Source organism: Sinocyclocheilus grahami, unplaced genomic scaffold (genome assembly GCF_001515645.1).
Source record: "Sinocyclocheilus grahami isolate Dianchi unplaced genomic scaffold, SAMN03320097.WGS_v1.1 scaffold181.1, whole genome shotgun sequence".
NCBI classification, from domain to species: Eukaryota; Metazoa; Chordata; class Actinopteri; order Cypriniformes; family Cyprinidae; genus Sinocyclocheilus; species Sinocyclocheilus grahami.
Window position 1 is genome coordinate 1,541,644 of NW_015505360.1, and position 23,630 is coordinate 1,565,273.

The 23,630-nt window shown below is 38.6% G+C and overlaps 4 protein-coding genes across 4 annotated transcripts in view; 1 reads left to right on the plus strand and 3 right to left on the minus strand.

Moving 5' to 3' along the window:
• The window catches only part of usp34 (ubiquitin specific peptidase 34), a 56,149-nt gene extending 47,826 nt beyond the window's left edge, over nucleotides 1–8,323 (plus strand). The window contains 12 exon segments of the mRNA XM_016284350.1: nucleotides 1,536–1,693; nucleotides 1,780–1,858; nucleotides 1,940–2,066; nucleotides 3,138–3,245; nucleotides 3,333–3,437; nucleotides 3,528–3,652; nucleotides 3,733–3,856; nucleotides 3,948–4,027; nucleotides 5,357–5,497; nucleotides 5,825–5,971; nucleotides 6,047–6,203; nucleotides 7,053–8,323. Coding sequence (XP_016139836.1) covers nucleotides 1,536–1,693; nucleotides 1,780–1,858; nucleotides 1,940–2,066; nucleotides 3,138–3,245; nucleotides 3,333–3,437; nucleotides 3,528–3,652; nucleotides 3,733–3,856; nucleotides 3,948–4,027; nucleotides 5,357–5,497; nucleotides 5,825–5,971; nucleotides 6,047–6,203; nucleotides 7,053–7,714 — 2,013 coding nt within the window. The 3' untranslated portion in view covers nucleotides 7,715–8,323.
• A 96-nt stretch (nucleotides 8,324–8,419) lies between these two features.
• LOC107594340 (protocadherin-like wing polarity protein stan) lies at nucleotides 8,420–16,582 on the minus strand. The gene is made up of 15 exons (XM_016284351.1): nucleotides 15,602–16,582; nucleotides 14,915–15,040; nucleotides 14,565–14,816; nucleotides 14,380–14,478; nucleotides 13,239–13,411; nucleotides 12,954–13,102; nucleotides 12,463–12,770; nucleotides 12,011–12,121; nucleotides 11,446–11,637; nucleotides 11,228–11,322; nucleotides 10,608–10,772; nucleotides 10,278–10,472; nucleotides 10,031–10,129; nucleotides 9,881–9,902; nucleotides 8,420–9,785 (listed from the first exon to the last, which is right to left on the minus strand). Exons 1-15 carry the CDS (start codon nucleotides 16,580–16,582, stop codon nucleotides 9,699–9,701), a joined length of 3,054 nt encoding a protein of 1,017 aa, XP_016139837.1. The 3' UTR covers nucleotides 8,420–9,698.
• A 146-nt stretch (nucleotides 16,583–16,728) lies between these two features.
• LOC107594341 (protocadherin-1-like) lies at nucleotides 16,729–19,545 on the minus strand. The gene is made up of 8 exons (XM_016284352.1): nucleotides 19,487–19,545; nucleotides 19,159–19,249; nucleotides 18,872–19,045; nucleotides 18,658–18,786; nucleotides 18,382–18,537; nucleotides 18,039–18,219; nucleotides 17,804–17,934; nucleotides 16,729–16,755 (listed from the first exon to the last, which is right to left on the minus strand). The coding sequence occupies exons 1-8, from the start codon at nucleotides 19,543–19,545 to the stop codon at nucleotides 16,729–16,731; spliced, it is 948 nt and encodes a 315-aa protein (XP_016139838.1).
• Nucleotides 19,546–20,204: 659 nt separating this feature from the next.
• Nucleotides 20,205–21,651, minus strand: LOC107594342 (cadherin-7-like). The gene is made up of 6 exons (XM_016284354.1): nucleotides 21,490–21,651; nucleotides 21,306–21,399; nucleotides 20,916–21,028; nucleotides 20,629–20,802; nucleotides 20,415–20,543; nucleotides 20,205–20,294 (listed from the first exon to the last, which is right to left on the minus strand). Exons 1-6 carry the CDS (start codon nucleotides 21,649–21,651, stop codon nucleotides 20,205–20,207), a joined length of 762 nt encoding a protein of 253 aa, XP_016139840.1.
• Between the last annotated feature and the right edge of the window lie 1,979 nt (nucleotides 21,652–23,630).

The following is a 23,630-nucleotide window of genomic DNA, read 5'->3' on the forward strand; positions in this document are numbered from 1 at the left end:
GTAAAAGTAACACTGCATTTCAGAAAAAGAACATCATACCAACAGTAAAATATGGTGGTGGTAGTGTGATGGTCTGGGGCTGTTTTGCTGCTTCAGGACCTGGAAGACTTGCTGTGATAAATGGAACCATGAATTCTGCTGTTTACCAAAAAATCCTGAAGGAGAATGTCCGGCAATCTGTTCGTGACCTCAAGCTGAAGCGAACTTGGGTTCTGCAGCAGGACAATGATCCCAAACACACCAGCAAGTCCACCTCTGAATGGCTGAAGAAAAACAAAATGAAGACTTTGGAGTGGCCTAGTCAAAGTCCTGACCTGAATCCTATTGAGATGCCGTGGCATGACCTTAAAAAGGCGGTTCATGCTCGAAAACCCTCCAATGTGGCTGAATTGCAACAATTCTGCAAAGATGAGTGGACCAAAATTCCTCCACAGCGCTGTAACCGACTCATTGCAAGTTATCGCAAACGCTTGATTGCAGTTGTTGCTGCTGAGGGTGGCCCGACCAGTTATTAGGTTTAGGGGGCAAACACTTCTTCACAAAGGGCCATGTAGTTTTGGATTTTATTTTCCCTTAATAATAAAAACCTTCATTTATAAACTGCATGTTGTGTTCACTTGTGTTATCTTTGACTAATATTTGACTAAATCAGGAAGGGGGCCAACACTTTTTCACACCACTGTATATGATAGTTTATCAGTAACTACACCACCATTCAAAAGTGTAAGATTTTTAAATGTTTTTGAAAGAAGTGTCTTCTGCTCACCAGGCTGCATTTATTTGATCAAAAATACAGTAAAAATAGTAATATTGTGAAATCTTATTACAATTAAGAATAGCTGTTTTTTATGGTAATATATTTTAAAATGTAATATTGCAATGTAAAATATTAAAGCTGAATTTTCAGCATCATTACTCCAGTCTTCAGCATCACATGATCCGTCAGAATTCACTCTAATATGCTGATTTGCGGCTCAAGAAACATTTCTGATTATCAGTGATAAAAAGAGTTGAGCTGCTTTAATATTTTTGTGGAAACTGTGATGCATGTTTCAGGATTCTTTAAATAGAAAGATCAAAAGAACAGCATTTATTGAAAGAAATGTTTTGTTACATTATAAATAGCTTTACTGTCACTTCATCCATTATCATTACTTATTATGCACTTTTTATTTTATATGTTTATTTACTTTTGTTGTTTACATAATGTTTATTGCTAGAAAAATAAAATCTGCATTTAAACAACATTCCCAAATTTTGATAACAGGTTTGTTCTTAATCTCATATTAATAAAATAATGCCTATAATAACGCTGCATTTAGTTTGATCTCAAGTTAAAAACAACATTTTCAGAGAGTTAAGCATTTCAGTAAACATTTTGTTTATTAATAGTATTTTGTTGAGGTTCAAGCCATGTTTTCATAACATGTGCCTCCTGTTTCTTTCTGAGGGAATATGATGTCTGAATTTAAGTTTCAGCTGTTCAGGTTAATTCAGTTCAAGCAAATAACAGCATGTTTTTTCTTTCTCTGCAGGCGGTGGAGGAGTTGTTTAACCTGATGCAGTTGTTTGTGGCTCAGAGGCCTGATATGAGAGAGGAAGAGCTGGAGGACGTAAAGCAGTTCAAGAAGACCACCATCAGCTGTTACCTGCGCTGTCTGGACGGACGCTCCTGCTGGACCACTCTCATCAGGTACAAACACACACTCCTTAAAATTAGTATTTATTTTACAAGATGGAGCCGTTTTCATTCATACTAAACTCTTTGTGTACTCTCAGTGCCTTCCGTATTCTGCTGGAGAACGATGAGGACAGACTGCTGGTGGTGTTCAACAGAGGCCTCATCCTCATGACTGAGGTATCCATACTCTCACTCTTTTCATGCATCTTCACATTTAAATGGACTGTCCTGTAGAATTAAATATCTCTGTGTCTGCAGTCCTTCAACACCCTGCACATGATGTACCATGAGGCTACTGCGTGTCATGTGACCGGAGATCTAGTGGAGCTGCTGTCCATCTTCCTGTCTGTTTTAAAGGCAACGCGACCCTACTTACAGCGCAAAGGTACTACATAACCTCCATGTGAAATGTGTGGTGTATTGTGGGTAATGATTACCCGTAATGCACCTTAAATAAATAACTCCAGAGTTCTTCATTACTCATGCACTGTAACATGCAATACAGAAGTACTTTATTACCCATAATGCACCTGAATAATCAATGCTAAAGTACCCCATTACCCATAATACACCTTACCTTGCAATACAAAACTACTCATTACCCATTATACACCTTCACGTACAGTGCAAGTACTCGGTACCCAAAATGCACCTTACAATGCCATGCAAAAGTACTTATTTACCCAAAATACACCTAAATGCAGTGCAAAACTACTCATAATGTGCATTTATCATGCAATGCAAAAGTACTCTATTAGCCTTAATGCACCATAACCTGCAATACAAAACAACTCATTACCCATAATCCACCATAACGTGCAGTACAAAAACTACACATTACCCATAATGCACCTATAGAATTAATACTAAAGTACCCATTACCCACAATGCACCTCATGCAACACAAAAGTACCCCATTATCATGCAATTTAGCATGCAATGCAAAAGTACTACATTACCCATAATGCACCATAACGTGCAGTACAAAAACTACACATTACCCATAATGCACCTATAGAATTAATACTAAAGTACCCATTACCCACAATGCACCTCATGCAACACAAAAGTACCCCATTATCATGCAATTTAGCATGCAATGCAAAAGTACTCATTAGCCCTAATACAGCTTAATCTGCAGTTTAAAAGTACTCATTACCCATAATTCACCTGAAAAATCAATACTAAAGTTCCCCATAACCCATAATGCACCTTATGCATTACAAAAGTATTTACCCATAATACACCTAAATGTGGAACACAAAAGTACTCTATTATCATAATTCAATATATCATGCAATGCCATAGTACTCATTACCCATAATACACCTAAAGAATCAATTCTGAATTACCCCGTTACCCTTAATGTGCCTTATGCAATACAAAAAGTTCTCAGTTACCCATAATGTACATGCACTGTAATCTCAGTCACTGCTCATTTGTTCGTGTCTGGTAGATGTGAAGCAGGCGTTGATCCAGTGGCAGGAGAGGATTGATTTTGCTCATAAGCTGCTGACACTGCTGAACTCTTACAGCCCACCGGAGCTGCGTAACGCCTGTCTGGGTGAGTCACCACATCCACGAACCAGATTTCAGATAAACCGAAGTAGCAGATGAACGTGATCTGAATGTGCACGCTTATCATTCTCAGATGTGCTGAAGGAGCTGGTGCTCTTGAGTCCTCATGACTTCCTGCACACGCTCGTGCCCTTCCTGCAGCACAACCACTGCACTTACCACCACAGCAACATCCCCAGTGAGTCCCGCCAAACCCTTCATACACACAGCACTGATCACCATCATCACGATCACCGTGATCTCTAACACTGTCTGTGTGTGTTTGCAGTGTCGTTTGGCCCGTATCTGCCCTGTAGAGAGAATATCAAGCTGATGGGCGGAAAGAACAACATTCGACCTCCCAGACCGGAGCTCAACATGTGCCTGCTGCCCTCGATGGTGGAGACCAGTAAGGTGTGTATGAGACCAGCGCATGAATCCTGTCACACGCTGAGCTTGAGTTATTCATCGAGTGCGGTTTGTGTTTCCTGTAGGGTAAAGATGAGGTGTATGACAGGATGTTGTTGGACTACTTCCTGTCGTATCATCAGTTCATTCACCTGCTCTGCCGAGTTGCCATCAACTGTGAGAAGTTCACCGAGACTCTGGTGAAACTCAGTAAGGATGCTTCACTCTCGAAAGCTCTATTTGACTGTGTGTGTGTGTGTGTGTGTGTGTGTGCTGATGGTGTTTATTCACTTGTGTGCAGGTGTGTTGATAGCATATGAAGGACTTCCTCTACACCTGGCTCTCTTTCCAAAACTATGGACAGAACTTGCTCAGTCTCAGGTAAAATCTTCTCAGTCTTCTGTCACACAAACGTAGAGGTCATGTCTTACAATGATTTTGCCACAGGTTAAGCATGATGAGATGTGGAGTGCCTAAAGCTGTGGCAAAATCATGCATAGCTTTGAAGTAATAAATAAATCAGCTCCAAATCAAAACTGTGGTAAAATTGCCGTCATGCCTAGCTTTGAATTATAATTTTTTAAAAATATAATAATAACGTTATTATTATTATTATTATCACATAGCTAATCATTAATAATCAATTTAATATCAAAACTGTGGTAAAATTACTACCATGCATGGCTTTGAATTATTCTATTTTAATAATAATTATTATTATTATTATTACATTTATTTATAATAATACATTTTTATTTATTTTATTTTTTCAATAAGAAATGTTAGCAACAGTTAAGGGTGCAAAAAGAAAATATGCATTTATTCATGTTACATATTCCCATAATCACATTTTAAGCTCTAATTACACAATACAAAATGTGACGCTGGAGCACAAAAGCAGTCTTAAGTCGCTGGGGTATATTTGTAGCAATAGCCAAAAAAACATTGTATGGGTCAAAATTATAAACTTTTCTTTTATGCCAAAAATCATTAGGATATTAAGTAAAGATCAGGTTCCATGAAGATATTTTGTAAATTTCCTAATGTAAATATATCAAAACTTAATTTTTGTTCAGTAATAAGCATTGCTAAGAACTTCATTTGCACGACTTTAAAGGCGATTTTCTCAGTATTTTTTTGCACCCTCAGATTCCAGATTTTCAAATAGTTGTATCTCGACCAAATATTGTCCTAACAAACCATACATCAATGGAAAGATTATTTATTCAGATCAAGTCTAAATCTCAATTTTGAAAAATGAACACTTAAGACATAATATTATATAATAATAATAATAATAATAGTAATAGTAGTAATAATAATCATTTATATTATAATTTATTATAATATTTCCTCTACTCTAATATTTCCTATCTATTTATAATAAGAAAATATTGTTTTATTTACTTTTAAATATAGTTTTTATTTACAAAAAACTATATTTTTATACATAATAATAATAATGTCTTTTCAAAGTCACTTTAATTGAGACACAACAATAATCACACATTAAGCAATTCTTTTTAAAACGCATTACATTAGTGTAATTTTTAATTACACATTTCTGTATGTCAGTTGGATTCCTTATATGGGCGACACTACAGGTGGCCTTTAAGCAGCAGATATTTCAGAGGCATAATTATGAAAATAAAGCAATTTCATCCAATCAGAAGTGAGAATCTGATGTGTGTGTTTTCTGGTCTCTGTCAGTGTGCGATGGCTCAGTCGTGTGTGAAGCTGTTGTGTGAGGATCCGGCGTTTGGAGAATACATGAAATGCATCCTGATGGACGAGAGAAACTTCCTGAACAACAACATCGCCTACTCCTTCCTCACCTGCTTCTTACATAAAGTAAATACATGCACATCTGCTTCTCACGCAGATTTAATGTAGTCACGGGTTATCTTCACTTAGTTTAATAATGCTATTCTGGAGTTACTGCACAACACTCTTGAATACTTGATTCTGATTGGTCAATTCTGTGGCCAAAAATATAATTGACTGTTGTCCCAGAAACTGTGCTAGTTTTGTGTCTCATGGTGCTAACACGTAATTACAAGTGTGAAACCTTGTTCAATGCAAGTTACCCAAATTTAAGTTTATTTTGAAACGTTTCTTCTTTGCTTTCTGACATTGAGCTTCTCCTGCTGCTGTTTAAAACTTGATTCGTGTGTTTAGGTGCAGGTGCAGGTGTTATCAGGCCAAAGCTGCTCGAATCTCGTCAATGTGTTGGTGACCAACCTACTGAACGAGTACCACAGCCTGCAGCCTGAGCTGACCAATCAGAGAGCAGAGTTGAGCAAGACCAGCAGCCTCCTGAACGCAGTCAGTACAGCTCCACCTCACTTCTTACCCAGCGCTCCAGAGCTCTTTATTCATCCCTCTCTCTGTCTGTTGAAGGATCTGCGTGCGCTGCTGCTGGTGCTGTCAGTTTACGCCCCTCAGCAGCTGGATCCTGCTTTAGGTCCGGCTCTACAGGAGCTGCTGTCCAAATGCAGACTGTGTCTGCAGCACCGCACCACTTTAGAGATGGAGGCCAAGGAACGCAAAGCCAAAGGTGACAATGCACACACAAACACGCTCGTTTCACTGCCATGCAAAAATAAATAGTAGTAGTAATAGTATTTTGTTTATTTATTCATTATTTTAAATAATCATTGATTTATAAAAATGGTAGCAACAGCTAGGGGTACAAAACAGGAGAATGTTTTCTTGTACGTCATGGCTTTGAATTATTTTATTAATAATTATAAAGTACATTTTAATATTTTAATACAGAAAATGTTTTTTGTAAATAATAACAATAATACTTTTATTTAAAGAGCGCTTTTCAGGGTACTCGAACACTAACAAGTTTTATTTAAAAAATAAAATAACTATTAAATAAATATCTTAAAGTAAATATTTAAAAATAAATACAATTTGTTGGTGAATATTTATTTATTTATTTATAAAAATGGTAGCAACATCTAAGGCTACAAAAAAGGAAATATGCATTTCTTGTACACCACGGCTTTGAATTATTTAAAATATGATATAATATTTATTTAAATATAAAATAGTAGCAACAGCTAGGGGTAAAAAAATAACCTTTTTTTACATCTTGCAAATGACTAAAAGTACATTTTAAACTGATTACATATTGTAATTATACATAAATTGAAATATATATATCTTACGCATGATAGTACTATTAGTAATACCAGAGCACTTTTCAAGGAACTCAAAATGCTTAAACACTTTAAATGAGAAACAACATTAATCACACAAAGCAATCCTAAATGGTATACTTTTTAAATTATAAAAGTAAGCATTTTTAAGTGGGTATTATGCATAATGTGCGCTTATTGTTGATGACATCACTGGGTTCATGTTGCTTCATTTTATATCTCTGTCTGTTTCGCAGTGGAAGAGGAAGGTGTCACTCCAGTGAAGCGCCGGCGGGTGAGCAGCAGTGCTGAAGATCGGCCGGCAGACAGCGTCTGTCCTCCATCTGCTTCCTCCTCATTGGCTCCCTGCTCGGAGCAGAAGGCGGAGCCAGGAGAGGCGTTAACGCCCACCAGCACTTCGGACACCGAAACCCGAGACTCCTCCCTCATCGACCCGGGAGTGGAAAACGACCCACCCTCTCCTGACAGCGCGTCCCTCGAGGAGAAGAAAATGGATATTTCTTCTTCATCTTCATCATCATCTTCGTCATCATCCTCCTCCCTTCCTGAAGCGTTTGGCCGAGCGGACGAACCTCCACCGCAGAGAGCTGGAAGAGAGGAGGAGGAAGAGGAAGATGGGCAGAAGGAAGTGCAAGAGCAGGAGGCGGAGCCAGAGCAAGAGGAAGTGCCCTCCACTTCCTCCTCCTCCTCCTCCGCTGACTCAGTGCTTTTACTCTCCAGCCTGCCAGATGCTGCCGAGGGGCGGAGCTGCTCGCTTCAGGAGGCGGAGTCAGGCGGGTGTGCCCACGCCCCCGTGCAGGATGCTCTGGAGATGCTGTCGCGCACAGTCGAGGCCACGATTGCTGTGGTTGCCAAACTTTCGAACGGGAAAGGAGGGACACGCCCCTTAGCTTTGTGATGTTACTATCGCATCCCTCCTTTTTCGCATTTCACATTTTCACGTTCGCCATGCTGTTCAGTTTTGTCTTTTTAAGAGTAGTTGGACATAGTAATTGAAGTCCAACTTTTCTTTTTTTTTTCGCTCTTTGGCCTCGCTCTTTATCTGTTTTAGGTTGCAACACAAGAAGTTCAGTTTTCCGGTTCCAGAAAACTGAGCTCTGCATTAATTGTACAGAACGAAAAAAAACAACTGGAGCATTTTTTTGTCAAAGGGCAGTTTTTTTATTTTTTAAATCGTGATTTTGTTGGTTTCTTTGTTTTGAAGTGGTTTGTTTTCGAGGCTGCAGTGAAACAGGGAAAAGGTTTACAACGTTTTAGTCCCATCAGTGCATAATTTAATTAGTTTTTATTCACGTGTATTATTATTATTATTATGATTGTCTTCTGTGCCAGTTTTGTACTTACAGATGTGAGGCTGAGAAGGCCTTGCTGTGTTTTTTTTTTTCTCTCTGTGGTGGATATCAAAAACTATGTTTACTTTGTATATTGAAAAGAAAGAACGAACCACAAGAACCTTGATTCTGTAAAGAATCTTCTAGATGTTGCCTGGCTTTGTAAATGAGATGGGTAAAATATATATATATATATATATATATATATATATATATATATTTCTGTAAGATGTATGTATACAGTATATATCCATTCAAGCGCCGTATACTGTATATATAAATCTACTGTGTGTGTATATATATATACCTACGTTGTGTATATAGAAACTTACGGTGCTTTTTTCAGGCTCAGAACATTTGTGGCTGGAATATTGCACATTTGATGGAACAGTTGGAGCTCTATTTTATTTACCGAAATACATTCCATAATCTATTGGATGTCATTCTTGCGTTCTCTGTATTTGATTTCTCTCTGTCTTTCTGTTTTGATTTATTTTAATATAGGCTATAACTTAATAAAATTTTAATATGATTTAATTATGAATCAAGTCCAAAAAGCAGGTTGTGAGGTGATTTTTATTAATTATTTTTCTTTCTGCTGAGTGTAACTAGTGGCTGATGGCTGTGTTTGGAATAGAATACTAGTGTACAGCATACTATAGTGTACACTGCATACTTCCTACCTTTTTTTTTTTTTTTTTGCTGTAAATGCAACAATAAAACATTTCAAATGGTAGTATGTTGCATTGTTTACCAGAAGCAAATTGTATTTAATTTTAATTTTCATTTCAGAAATTATTACTGGTTTTAATATTTTTTTTTAATAAAATTTTTTGCGTAAATGCCTCAACATTTGGCGTTCAGGTTGGATTAATCTTTAAAAAAAGTATGCTAGTATGCTTTTCTGAGCACAGCCCAAAGCACAAACTGGATGGAAGTGTGCGGGATTAAAACTCAAAAGTCTCATTTGTGGATTGACCTGTGATAAATACACACACTTCGGTTAAGAAACATTTTTTTAAAAGTTAAATCATTCTAAAAAGGTATTTACATCAAAGATACAAATTAAAAGCGTTTTGATACACAATCATAGCTGGGCCAGTTAAAGTGCAAAAGACTACTGTTATTTGTGAGCAGGTTTTGGGATGTCCAAGTCCCATTGTAAAAGACCACATTGAAAATTAATTATCAAAATGCAAGGCAGTTGAATGTACATATTAAAAACACGGATACAAAAAAGATTTTTGCTCTTTTCCAAAAATGGGTAAGTTTAAGCATCTTAACTGAAATGAAACCTAGAAGTGACTGATATTGCACACGCTACATAGGCAGCAAACATAAAATGTTGAGTAAAATTTAAAATTTTTCATTATTAACTGAAAGAAATATATTTATAGTCAACATTTCACTCTGTCTTGTCACAATGCATTATGGGATTAGCTTGTATCTTTTGGAATTGCCTTAAAATGCAACTCACTAAGTTTTGGAACAGAGATTTAACAGTGTGTCAATTCATTTTAAAACTCATGAAGTCTTATAATCCATCAGTTTTCATAGGGCAGAGATGCTGCTTCCAGTTTTCAAATCTGCATCATTTTCGGAATCTCTTTCAAACTCGCGTCTGTTACTGAACTCAACCTGAAAAACAAAATTTGTAATATGCATTTGTAAATGCAAGCTTTTCAGTTCCACAGAACACTGGCTGAATTCTAATTCTGAATGGAGTGCTTTACCTCTTTGGCTTCTTCTTTTTTGCTATCAACAGAAGAAATATGTTTAGTCAAACATCTCAGAACAAAACTGATGCACATTTTGTATTTGAGATCAAATTTTTAACATGTGAGTGTATCTTGGCATCTGCTCTCTGACAATATAATGTTTACCTGGAAAATTGAAAACTACTGTCAATACTTGATCTGGTCTTGGTTCTGCCAATATTGAAGCTCTCTTTGTCCAAATCCGTGTACTTCATTTTCTTTTTCCTGAGGCAGCAAAAATAATGTATTATATAAATATTTTTACGCTTGGAAAAAAGTTTCCCCCTTAAAAATTAGTAGACCTTTTGAAAAACGTTCAAAGTCAACATACAGTTTAATCAGTATGATGTCTGAACGGCCACCAATAAGTTACCTAACGAGATAGACAGTCGTCAGAGTGATGAGTCCCACAATGCTTATAGCCAGCAGAACACCGAGAGCGATGACTGCTGCTTGACTGGAATCTTCAGAATTGTTTCCAGAACCATCCTCCACTTTGAATTCCAAATCGGAACCAAACACCTTCTCCAGCTCCACTTTTAGAGCGTTGTGATTACTCCGCAGTTTCCTGTGGGAGTCGACACAATTCAGATCCCTCAAACTCGCGTCTAAATTACATAGACTTTTGCTTCAATGGAAACCAAGTAGGCTTTAAAAGGAGTCATGTGAAAAAATGTATGAATATATTGCATTTCTAACTTACTCTTTGACCTCCGTGGCTTCAATGACAGCACCACTGGAGTCCATGGCAATGAAGCTGATATAAGTCTTGACTGCAGATTCCCGGAGAATGGTGCGCATCTCAATCCCATCCTCAGCTCTCGCACTGAGGATTTTCACAGTCAAACCTAAAGCTTTCGTCATGGACCTGAGAAAAAACACCAATAACACATTCAGTATGATTTGTGAACTGCAACAAGTTTACTGAAAAGAACCAACTCAAAAAGAAAGTTTTTTCAAGTATGAGGGGTTCTTGAGGTCAACTCACTGACCCAGTTATAGAGATTATGAGTGAATAATGATGTCAATTTTAGTCTCTTTCTCACTCAAAGTGACTTTGAAAGATATGCATACGGACTATATTATTGGCGCTTGATCTGCCCATGGTCACTGTGAAAAAAAAAGCTTTCCTTTTGTCTTACAGTGAAAAGTCTGCAGCATCAGGTTTGGAATAACGTGACGGTGAGTAAATAGTGACAAAATGGGAGAACAATTTGGACGAACATACTTCCCCTTACTCTCGGTCTCAAAACACAAATTACAATGATTAAATTTCCCTTCTGTCCCCATGCAAAGTAGGCTTAGAAATGGCAATTCTCCTACTCTTCAATCTCTGGTATCTTCTTCTCCACTGTGAACACGGGCTGGTTTAGAGAGAGGACCACGACGTTGTCACTTTCACTTTCTTTCACTGTGAACTGTTGGTGGAAAACATGAGAGCTTGTTTTCATCCTTTCATTTTTCACAGTTCTCAGTCACAATGCCTTTGGTAATTTGAAAAAGCTTTCCATTTTTTCCTCCCTCTCTCCGTTTCCTCTTACCTCAAGTTTTGTAGTCGTGAACAGTCCATGTTTGTCAGTGGCTTTAATGTGTAAAGTGAACAGACCGTCGCCAACACTAGATGCATCCAGCACATAGATCTGACCAGTGTTTGCCTCCACTTCCACCAGAGATGTGGACTCCAGTAGTGAATACTGCAAATCTGAGCTCTCGCCAACATCAGGGTCTGATGCCTGAGGGACACACAACATTTCAACCACTTGGGTAAACCCCGTTATGCGTTTTGTTATGTATTTCCATTTTGCAAGGGTCTTCGTGGAGGTTAAGTAGAGCATTAGCCATAAAGTTGCTAAGATGTTCTGGGTGGTTGCTAGGTGTTTGCTTTCTGGGCTGAGTCAAAAGAGCCCACCCCTAAGCCTCTATGATATTCTAGTCTCTAGATATTCTTCCAGTGTAAGAAATACTACTTGTAAGCAATAGTAACAGTGATGCTTACCTTGGTAAATGCCACTATATATAAAATAAGTCTGAGTACATCCATTGCATTTACAACTGATGTCTAGGCCCTCTTTTGAAAAGCACCAGCCACATCTGAGATTCACTTACCTGGACCTTCACTATAGGGAATTTGTATGGAGTGATACTGAACATTTCTGCCTTATATATTTCAGTGTCAAACACAGGAGCTTCATTTACATTCTCAACCTGAACGCTGACCTGAAAATGAAGAGAGAGTAAGTTAAGTGCTACTATATATAATTTGGCTTTAACATGTGTTGGAACATCAAGACTTGGGCCCGAAACACATTCTACGCAAGTATGTGAACACAAACTTTTCTAGTTACACAAACTTGTCATTGCATTCTTACATTTGTCAGAAAGCAATTCGTATTGCTACAAAAGTTATTTGTGCATGCTCAGTGTTGCATCAAGATGTGCTGTTTCCTTGAGTTGTCCTCTAGGACAACTACTCAACATGCATTTTCGCTTTCTACCATTGGTGTTTGCATACTTGTGTAGAGTATGTTTCTGGCCTTAGTTTGTAGTAAGAATAGTACCGTTGTCTCTGCAGTGTTTGGAGGTGTTCTGGAGTCTATTGCCTCTACGGTGAGGATGTGCCACTCCTCTTCCTCCTTGTTCAGTGGCCTGAGAGCTTTTATGGTTCCTTCCTCATCCACAGAGAAGACATCCTCGTGTGACTTCATGTTATAGCTGACTGTAACCAGTGGACTCCCTGGTACTGCCTTGACCTTGCCTACTATTGTGGCCTCAGGTTCATTCTCCTTAATTTTGAAGTTGTAGGAGGAGCTCTCAAAAGCCACACTCTCAGTGAGAGAGGAAATTTTGAAGTGGATCAAGACTTCGGCTACCGAGAGAAGAAAGATGTTAGCTTTGACATGTTCATTGGATCACATTTGAATACTGAAGGGGGGGTTTACTAAGAATAAACTCCTCCCAAATAACTGTTTATTTGCAAACATGATCTGAACTGTTTGAACACAATGTTCACAGGAATAATTCAAAGGAATTATGCAAACCAGACCCAAACCTTCATCAGACTGTGCTGGCGTTCCATGATCTGTCGCTGAAGCAGTAAGGGTTAGCAGCATGTCTTCTGTGACCTCGCTAAGGTCAGAGGTCAGAGTGATGTCTCCTGTTTCAGCATCCAGTGCAACCATGGAAGACTCTTCAGAGAAACTACAGAAAGACAACATTCATGCATCTGTCTAAAAAAAATGTAATGTAGGTAAGTGTATTTTTATATTATTTATATTGAAGAGTTTAACTGTTCTAAATGGAAGCTTAGTTATAAGTATGAAAGTCTTGACCTCACCTGTAGCTAATGATTGCGTTGGATCCGGCATCTTTATCTGTGGCAGAGAGCGTCAGCAGCACCTCTCCAACCTTGGCGTCTTTAACCAGAATGCTTCTGCTGTAGGTGTCAGAGCTGAAGACTGGAGCATTGTCATTGACGTCTGTGATACTGACCCTCACTGTGGTGATGTTCTGCAAAAAATAAACACAAGCAACTCTTTTCTAGTACAGACCAAAAGCCCATATTTGCAATGTCTATCTAACTTAAGTATTGTAACTAGTATCAGGTATCCAGAGGTTTGAATATTGACACAAAGTTGGATCCACAGTGCAACGTCTTAGTCAGTAGCAGCTTAGACTGGTTGATCATCTGCGCAACATAAAAAAACACTACCTGAAGTTTGCTTTACATGTCATTTAGAGATGGAAAAATCCAAAATATGAAATAAATTTAGAGCAGAAGTAGTCAGCCCTGTTCCTGGAGGGCTACCATCCCCCAGAATTTAGCTCCAACCCTAATCAAACACACCTGAACCAGCTAATCAAGGTATTTTAGGATTACTGTAGACCAGTGCTTCCCAATCCTGGTCCTGGAGAACCCCCAACACTGCATGTTTTTGGTGTCTCTCTTATCTGACACTCACATTTAGGTGTGTTTAAATAAGGAGACATCTAAAATGTGCAGTGTTGGGGGTTCTCCAGGACCAGGATTGGGAACCACTGTTTAAGAGCAAGGGTAGGTGACCCTGATCCTGGATAGCAACCCTTCACAAACTCCAGGTTCCAACCCTGCTCCAACACACCTGCCTGCAATTTTCAGGTAATACTGAATACCTTTGCATGTTTTAGGAGAACTTAAGAAGGGTTGGAGCTCAATACTAATGGAAGTTTACTCTCCATGGGCAGGTTTGGACACTCCTGTTTTGTAAACTCAAATGAACTCAACTCTGGCAAAAGGTAGCTCTCCAGTAGCAGCTTTAGAGCGAACTCAAATGTTTTTCTAGTTCAGGTTCAAGATTTTTTTTGTTATATTGGCAATATGCACCAGTAATCTGTAAACCGACTGTGGGAATGCTGTCTGAGGTTGTGACTAAGAATGTAGAATAACAAAACTGTATTGAAGTTAGATCATGTTAATTCTACAAAGAAAAGGAAATTACATTTCCCTGTGGGATCCCATGATCCACAGCAACAATGACCAAATCATACACATCTTGTGTCTCTCGATCCAGCTCCTCGATAGCTAGTAGAGTCCCATCCTAAAGGGGAAAAGCAAAAAATATATAATAATAATAAATAAGAATTGAACAGCTGACAATGCTCTGTCATAGGTTTAGTTCCTCACATCTTTGAAGCTGAAGATATTGCTGTAAGAAGAAATAGTCATGGTGACACGTCCATTGTCTCCAATGTCAGAGTCTGTGGCTGAGATTAAGCACACCTCTCCAGCTGATGAGGGAGTGTACACACCTTCCTGAATCTCAATGGGCTCTGGGAAAGGAAGGAATTGTGGGTTGTTGTCGTTGACGTCCAGAACAGTGATGGTGACCTGAGCTGTGGAACTTAAACCATCAACAGGCTGGTCTACAGCTATTACCTAAAAAGGACAATGCAAGTATCCCATTTAAAATTCATATTTATCCTGAACATTTTGTGAATAGTTGGTTTCAAGAGATGAATGTGAAAGTTTTGTACCTCAATGTTGTATTTGTCTATAGTTTCTCTATTCAAGGTGGCATCACTCCTGAGTGATATTACTCCTTGACTGTTGATAATGAAGGTATCACTGTCCATGATAAACTGACCTTTAGAGAACCCACCCTGATTGAAAAGGAAGCAAGAAAAGGTAAAACAAACTTGGAATGTTGGCTTGACAAAGCCTTGCCTGGAAATGTACAAGGTGAATTTGAAAGCTTAGGTCTTTTGTAGTTTAAATACTTGAGCAGTTAGAAGAGAGACTGGAATGTTACATATGCCTTGTATACTTGCATGACTAAGCTGTTCCTAAACTTTTCAGAGTAATTGGTAGGAAATTCTGTCAAATTGTTGTTAGGGTGGCTAAGGTGTTCATGGGCACTGCTATGGTTTCTGGGTGTTACAGAATTTTAAGTTGATGCTAGAGCGTTTGGGTGGTAGCTGAGTGTTGCTAAGAAGATGCAAAGATGTTCCAATGTGGTTACCATGCACCTGCAAGGATGAGTCGGAGCACCTCTGCAACTGCTTAACATGGTGTATATTAGAAGGCTATTGCTATGTGGTTGCTAATTGATTACTAGAGTGTTGCTAAGGTTTTCTGGGTGGTTGCTAGTGGCATTGGTTAATAGGGGGTTTCTCTGCAGTTACTAGACTTTAGGGGAGAGGTCTAGCATCTACTTTTCTTACCTCATCCTCATCTGAAACTTCCAAAGAATCCAGAGCAGTTCCACCTGCAAGGTTTTCATAGACGGACACGTCATACTGGTCCTTACTGAACACAGGAGCTTTATCGTTTACGTCCTTAATCGACACCGTTACAGAAGTACTGCCAGTGAGAACGGGGTTTCCTCCATCTTGACCCTCCACCTCTAGAGTGTACCGTTTAGCTTTGCCATAATCCAGTTTTCCAGCCAGGCTTATGGAACCAGACTCTTCATCGATGGTAAAGACATATGGTGTTGAAGAAGGCTCCTGCTTGACAATGTGATAAGTCACAATAGCATTTTCACCGTCATCTTTGTCTGTCGCCATAATGTCTATGACACTTGTTCCTACTTCAGCGTGCTCGGACACTGTGGTTTCATACTGCTGTTTGGAAAATATGGGAGCATTGTCGTTGATGTCAGTTACGGAGATGTCCAGAGTGGTGGTAGTGGAACGTGACGGGTGACCCTGATCTTGGGCAGTGATCACTAAGCGGTACTCATCTTGGGTCTCCCTGTCAAGGGGAGCTACTAGAGTTATCGCTCCTGTTTCTTGGTGAACACTAAATCTCCCAACACCTCCCAGGATGGTGTATTGCACTTCACCATTAAACCCTAAATCTGCATCTGTGGCTGTTACGGAGGTTACATCATCTCCCACCGTGTAATTCTCTGATACTGGGACAGTAGTAGGGTGAATTTCAAACTCTGGACTGTTGTCATTGATGTCCAGCACCTCAACCAGGACTGATGCCTCATCCCGGTTAGTTCCATCTGATATCGACACCTGCACAGTGTAGCTGCTCTTCTCCTCAAAGTCTAGTTTGACTTTGGTCGAGAGAACACCTGTGTCCTGGTTTATAGAGAACTTGTCGACTTCACTCTCAACCCTTAAGATGACCGTAACCATAGGATCAAGGGACAGGAAGTCAACCTGTAAATGAGAGAGTACACATTGGTCCATGATTAGACCATTTACATTTAAAGGAATGCATGCTATTTTCCAAATCTTCTGATTTTCAGTACATTATGATTCTTTAATTCTGGTCCTCACACAAAGCTGTCGAATACCTTTATTAGACTAAGAATAGAGTGCATAAATCGTGTGGACTACTTTGATGGTCCTTTCATGGTGTCCTTTTTGGAGATTGACAGTCACATGGAAAACAAAAAAGCTTGCACACCACTTGTAAATTTCTCCTTTTTGTATTCCACAGGAAAAAAATGTTTGAAACAACATAAGGGAATAATGTAAATAATGACAGAATTTTTAATTTTTTCAAGGTTTTTTTTGAGATACGGGACTGTCCTCGTAGACCCTGGTTGGAGCTGACACTTGCAAAATTTGCCAAATTTCAAGTAGATTGGACCAATGAATCCAAAGTCACAGCCAAATTCATGTTTTTCCTATTATAGCGCCACCAAGTGGCCACGCTTTGCCATTTTTTGCATGTGTCTTCATATTGAGTCCATAAATTAGTGTACCAAGTTTGGTAAATATCTCTTTGTTTTCACTTCTTTAAATAAAGATTTGTTAGTTTAGATGGTTGTAAGTCAGCAGACCATATTATTGTCATCAAAGGCTTTTAAAGGGGTCATATGATGCTTTTTTTTAAAGATCATTATTTGGTGTATCAGAATATGTTGACATGCTTTAATGTTCAAAAAACACATTATTTTTCAAATACTGTACATTATTGTAGGTCCTCTATGCCCCGCCTCTCTCAAACGCTGTGATTTCTACAAAGTCCCTCCTTCCGACAAGCGCAGTCTGCTCTGATTGGCCAGCTGACCCAGTGCATTGTGATTGGCCGAACACCACAAGCACACGTCGGAAATATAACGCCCCTTACCATAATCACGAGCTTCCTCTTCCAAAATAAATGTAAAGACAGAGCCCGAAAGGGGAACAGAGATTAACGGTTAAGACGGTTGTGGGTCTCTCTCTCTCTCTCTCTCGCACACACACAAACACATGATGCGCAACTTTGATAAAGAATAACTCTTTGGTTTTGAGACTTTAGTCTTTGCAACTTCAGGGATCTTATCTATGCACAATCAGCTTGTAACACCCCAAAGAGAAAGGAAAACTTGAAATCGCATAATATGACCCCTTTAAATCAGTTACAGGAACAATGGCTCGTGAAAGAAGATCTAATAAGGAAACAGTTTGTGCTGTAAGGACCTTCACGATGTCTGTGTCTGCCTGATCCTCCTCTACTTGTCCCTGGTAGGTGTCCCGAAGGAACTGAGGATGAGACTCTCCAGGTGCCTTGACATTTACTATTGCAGAAGTTGATCTGCTTATAGCACCCCCTAATTGTATGAAAAGAAAGTGCAGTGGTTTTTAAGCCAAAAGGAATGTATCCATATATGCCACCATCAAATGTCTTCCAAAACACCTAGATATAAAAACTTACTGTCTTTTGCAGTCACATAGAGAGCAAATTCAATGATTTTATTGTCCACCAGGCTGATTTCTTTAACTAGTGTAATCTCCCCATCATTCTCATTCATTTCAAAATGACCCTTCTCATTTCCAAACTCAATGGAGTAGCTGATTTCCCCATTTGAACCTTCATCCAGGTCTGTTGCTTCAACCTTACATGAAAATGTATATACGTTTAGTTAGTATACAACTTCTTTCCAAGGTTTATGGTATAGTAGTCATGACATTATGGTTCCACAATCTCTGAAAAGTTACTAAAATATTGACTGGACTGGAAAACATTTAAATGACTCAACAAAACAATGATTCATCACCTTGACAACTTGCATTCCACTAGTCTGATTGCTGAAAACTTTGCCCTCATACTTGGGAGTTGTAAACTGTGGACTGTTGTCATTCTCATCCAGGAGGACAATGGTCACATCTGCTGTTGCTTTGTTGGTGGAAGGAGGGTTTTCTTGTGCTTCAACCTAAAAAAAATGGCATGCTTTACAATACAGTGGTACTTGAAACCAATGTGATCACATTGTAATTCTTCATTGCACAAAAATCATAGTGATATCTAATGATAAAATGAGCCTTATTGTTACCTGAAAACTGAAGCTATCTGTGGTCTCTCTGTCTAGGTCAGCAGAACTTTTCACCTGAATAGTTCCATCAAGGCTGATGGAAAAAGGGACGGAGTCTGGAATAATCTGCAGTGTTCCCATAAATCCTCCCTAGAGTGAAAGAGTTCACTTAGTAAGTTTTCTTCTGTTTTTATGAGACAGTGATTTTTTTTAAATTTTTTTTAAGGAACAGTACCAGGTCTAGGTCAGTGACTCTAGTCTGAAGCACAAACTGGCCCTGTGGTGAATTTTCTGGAATAGATACTGTGTATTGATCCTGGTCAAATTCCGGCGGGTTGTCATTCACATCCTCAATGGTGACGGACACCACCGCATTTGCTGTTTTGCTGGCATCATCCTGCTGAGTTGCCTATTTTGAGAAATAATGATTAGAAAACATGAACGATCAAAATACTAAAATCTCTTCAGATTCATAACATCAGCCTAATCTTTAATAAATGAATGTTTAAAAATGTCTTATACCTGTATGTAAACCGTGATCTGCTCAAATTCCTCTCTGTCTAGTGCCGTTGTCACAGAGATGACCCCAGTACTTTCATCAATATTGAAGTAGCTCTTTGATAAAGAATAACTCTTTGGTTTTGAGACTTTAGTCTTTGCAACTTCAGGGATCTTATCTATGCACAATCAGCTTGTAACACCCCAAAGAGAAAGGAAAACTTGAAATCGCATAATATGACCCCTTTAAATCAGTTACAGGAACAATGGCTCGTGAAAGAAGATCTAATAAGGAAACAGTTTGTGCTGTAAGGACCTTCACGATGTCTGTGTCTGCCTGATCCTCCTCTACTTGTCCCTGGTAGGTGTCCCGAAGGAACTGAGGATGAGACTCTCCAGGTGCCTTGACATTTACTATTGCAGAAGTTGATCTGCTTATAGCACCCCCTAATTGTATGAAAAGAAAGTGCAGTGGTTTTTAAGCCAAAAGGAATGTATCCATATATGCCACCATCAAATGTCTTCCAAAACACCTAGATATAAAAACTTACTGTCTTTTGCAGTCACATAGAGAGCAAATTCAATGATTTTATTGTCCACCAGGCTGATTTCTTTAACTAGTGTAATCTCCCCATCATTCTCATTCATTTCAAAATGACCCTTCTCATTTCCAAACTCAATGGAGTAGCTGATTTCCCCATTTGAACCTTCATCCAGGTCTGTTGCTTCAACCTTACATGAAAATGTATATACGTTTAGTTAGTATACAACTTCTTTCCAAGGTTTATGGTATAGTAGTCATGACATTATGGTTCCACAATCTCTGAAAAGTTACTAAAATATTGACTGGACTGGAAAACATTTAAATGACTCAACAAAACAATGATTCATCACCTTGACAACTTGCATTCCACTAGTCTGATTGCTGAAAACTTTGCCCTCATACTTGGGAGTTGTAAACTGTGGACTGTTGTCATTCTCATCCAGGAGGACAATGGTCACATCTGCTGTTGCTTTGTTGGTGGAAGGAGGGTTTTCTTGTGCTTCAACCTAAAAAAAAATGGCATGCTTTACAATACAGTGGTACTTGAAACCAATGTAACAATGGTCACATCTGCTGTTGCTTTGTTGGTGGAAGGAGGGTTTTCTTGTGCTTCAACCTAAAAAAAATGGCATGCTTTACAATACAGTGGTACTTGAAACCAATGTGATCACATTGTAATTCTTCATTGCACAAAAATCATAGTGATATCTAATGATAAAATGAGCCTTATTGTTACCTGAAAACTGAAGCTATCTGTGGTCTCTCTGTCTAGGTCAGCAGAACTTTTCACCTGAATAGTTCCATCAAGGCTGATGGAAAAAGGGACGGAGTCTGGAATAATCTGCAGTGTTCCCATAAATCCTCCCTAGAGTGAAAGAGTTCACTTAGTAAGTTTTCTTCTGTTTTTATGAGACAGTGATTTTTTTTAAATTTTTTTTAAGGAACAGTACCAGGTCTAGGTCAGTGACTCTAGTCTGAAGCACAAACTGGCCCTGTGGTGAATTTTCTGGAATAGATACTGTGTATTGATCCTGGTCAAATTCCGGCGGGTTGTCATTCACATCCTCAATGGTGACGGACACCACCGCATTTGCTGTTTTGCTGGCATCATCCTGCTGAGTTGCCTATTTTGAGAAATAATGATTAGAAAACATGAACGATCAAAATACTAAAATCTCTTCAGATTCATAACATCAGCCTAATCTTTAATAAATTAATGTTTAAAAATGTCTTATACCTGTATGTAAACCGTTATCTGCTCAAATTCCTCTCTGTCTAGTGCCGTTGTCACAGAGATGACCCCAGTACTTTCATCAATATTGAAGTAGCTCTGATATTCATTAGGAAAGGCTGGAACAAAATTGTGGATATATGTGCTTTGTTATTATCAGAAACTTATTTCAGAATATTCAAATATATGTATATTATTAAGAGTGTAAATTACTAGTTTTGTCAATTCCAATTTACTATGCTTGACTATTTTTGGTGGCATTTTACAGATCAGATTTAAAATGAGACTTTCATCTCTAGCTCTCCCACATTTGAGAAACTATATTTGGAAACAGGTGGTTGTTTAGATTAGGATGTATGTCATGTAGGTGTGTTGTAAATCTTCTGTTATCAGCACCTGCGGTTATGCTGTAAACTACAGGTTCGTTGATGCCCGTGTCGCCATCTTGAGCTTTTATGGCCTCAGGAGTGACGTCTGACAGTTGTCCTACCTGTGCATGGACAGAAAAGACATAAAGGGTTTTATCTGTATGGTCAGACATGTGTTATAAGCGTTGATCTTGCTCTCTGATGTCATTTACCTGGTTTTCCTCAATGGATGCTTCATAGAGACTGTGATCAAAAGAAGGGTTTAGGTTGTCAAAATCTTCAACCGTTATTGTAACTGTTGCAGTGTCACTGAGTCCTCCTGTATCCTGTGAAGAAACATAGTGTTGTGTTACTACTTTAAAATTATAATTCATCCGAAAATTTAAATCTCTTCATTTATTCTTGGTCCCGATCCACTTTCTATGTATGGGGGAAAAAGCAGCTTGGGCATTCTGCTAAGTATCTGCTTTTGGGTTCCATGAGTGAGTATCTGATGACCGAGTTTTTATTTTAAGTGAAATATTCCTTTAAAGAATCGACTACTAAAGCTATTAAGTATAGTGATTAAAGTGATATGCGGAAATAATATAATGTTACGAGTTTATCTGAAGATATCTAAATTTGTGAACCTTTGAAATCAACATTTACTTGATCTCGTTCTACCATTTCTTCTCATGCAATGGTTTCAGTCACTCATGTCTATTCTTTTTTATTATTATACAGCCCTCTGGAATTCTTCATTCTGACTGGTCAATTGCAACATTCTGATGTCAAATGATCAGTGAACTGTATCAATGGCTGTTGTCCTGGCAACTGATTTCATACGCTGTGCTTTATGTCTTTCATATTACAGTGTGCTCTCTTTCTTGTCACATAGTGGAATAATTTGAACTCTAATCAATATTCCATGAACATGCAGAAAAACTAAAATAAATAAAGAATATAAAGAAAGTGAAAATAAGGCCATCTTTAATTCACGGTCAATGCAGTTTGTATTATGAAGCCTAGCAGTGAAGAGAATGACTATTCCTTCTGTAACATCTCTCTCTGAGCTGTTCTTTATTGTATGTCATAAACGGTTATGGCCTCTGCTGTAAACGGGTATCAAAGGTGCTTCATAAAGGCCAATAATACAGGATTGACAGTATGTGGGAGGGATTGTGAGGAAATAATATAATGTTACGAGTTTATCTGAAGATATCTACGACATTCTAATTTATTGAGATGCACCTGTATATATATATATTACATCAACATTTTAGTTACATTACAGAACAAATCAAAGGTCACACAATAAATCTACATGTACACTCTACATAAATGCTTGAAAGATTATTATATTTTATGCTAATGATTTTATGTAAATAATGATTTGAATGTTAAACCTGGTCCAGCCCTGACTTCCCTTTTGAAAAAAACAGCATATACTGGTTAGGTATGTTTTAACGCTGGGATGCTGGTTTATGCTGGTCCTTTGTTGGTTTAAGCTGGTCCTTTGCTGGTTTATGCTGGTCCTTTGCTGGTTTAAACTGGTCCTTTGCTGGTTTAAACTGGTCCTTTGCTGGTTTAAACTGGTCCTTTGCTGGTTTAAACTGGTCCTTTGCTGGTTTAAACTGGTCCTTTGCTGGTTTAAACTGGTCCTTTGCTGGTTTAAACTGGTCCTTTGCTGGTTTAAACTGGTCCTTTGCTGGTTTAAACTGGTCCTTTGCTGGTTTAAACTGGTCCTTTGCTGGTTTAAACTGGTCCTTTGCTGGTTTAAACTGGTCCTTTGCTGGTTTAAACTGGTCCTTTGCTGGTTTAAACTGGTCCTTTGCTGGTTTAAACTGGTCCTTTGCTGGTTTAAACTGGTCCTTTGCTGGTTTAAACTGGTCCTTTGCTGGTTTAAACTGGTCCTTTGCTGGTTTAAACTGGTCCTTTGCTGGTTTAAACTGGTCCTTTGCTGGTTTAAACTGGTCCTTTGCTGGTTTAAACTGGTCCTTTGCTGGTTTAAACTGGTCCTTTGCTGGTTTAAACTGGTCCTTTGCTGGTTTAAACTGGTCCTTTGCTGGTTTAAACTGGTCCTTTGCTGGTTTAAACTGGTCCTTTGCTGGTTTAAACTGGTCCTTTGCTGGTTTAAACTGGTCCTTTGCTGGTTTAAACTGGTCCTTTGCTGGTTTAAACTGGTCCTTTGCTGGTTTAAACTGGTCCTTTGCTGGTTTATGCTGGTCCTTTGCTGGTTTATGTTGGTCCTTTTGCTGGTTTATGCTGGTCATGTGCTAGCAAAGGACCAGCATAAACCAGCAAAAGGACCAGCAAAGGACCAGTTTAAACCAGCAAAGGACCAGCATAAACCAGCATCCCAGTGTCAAAACAT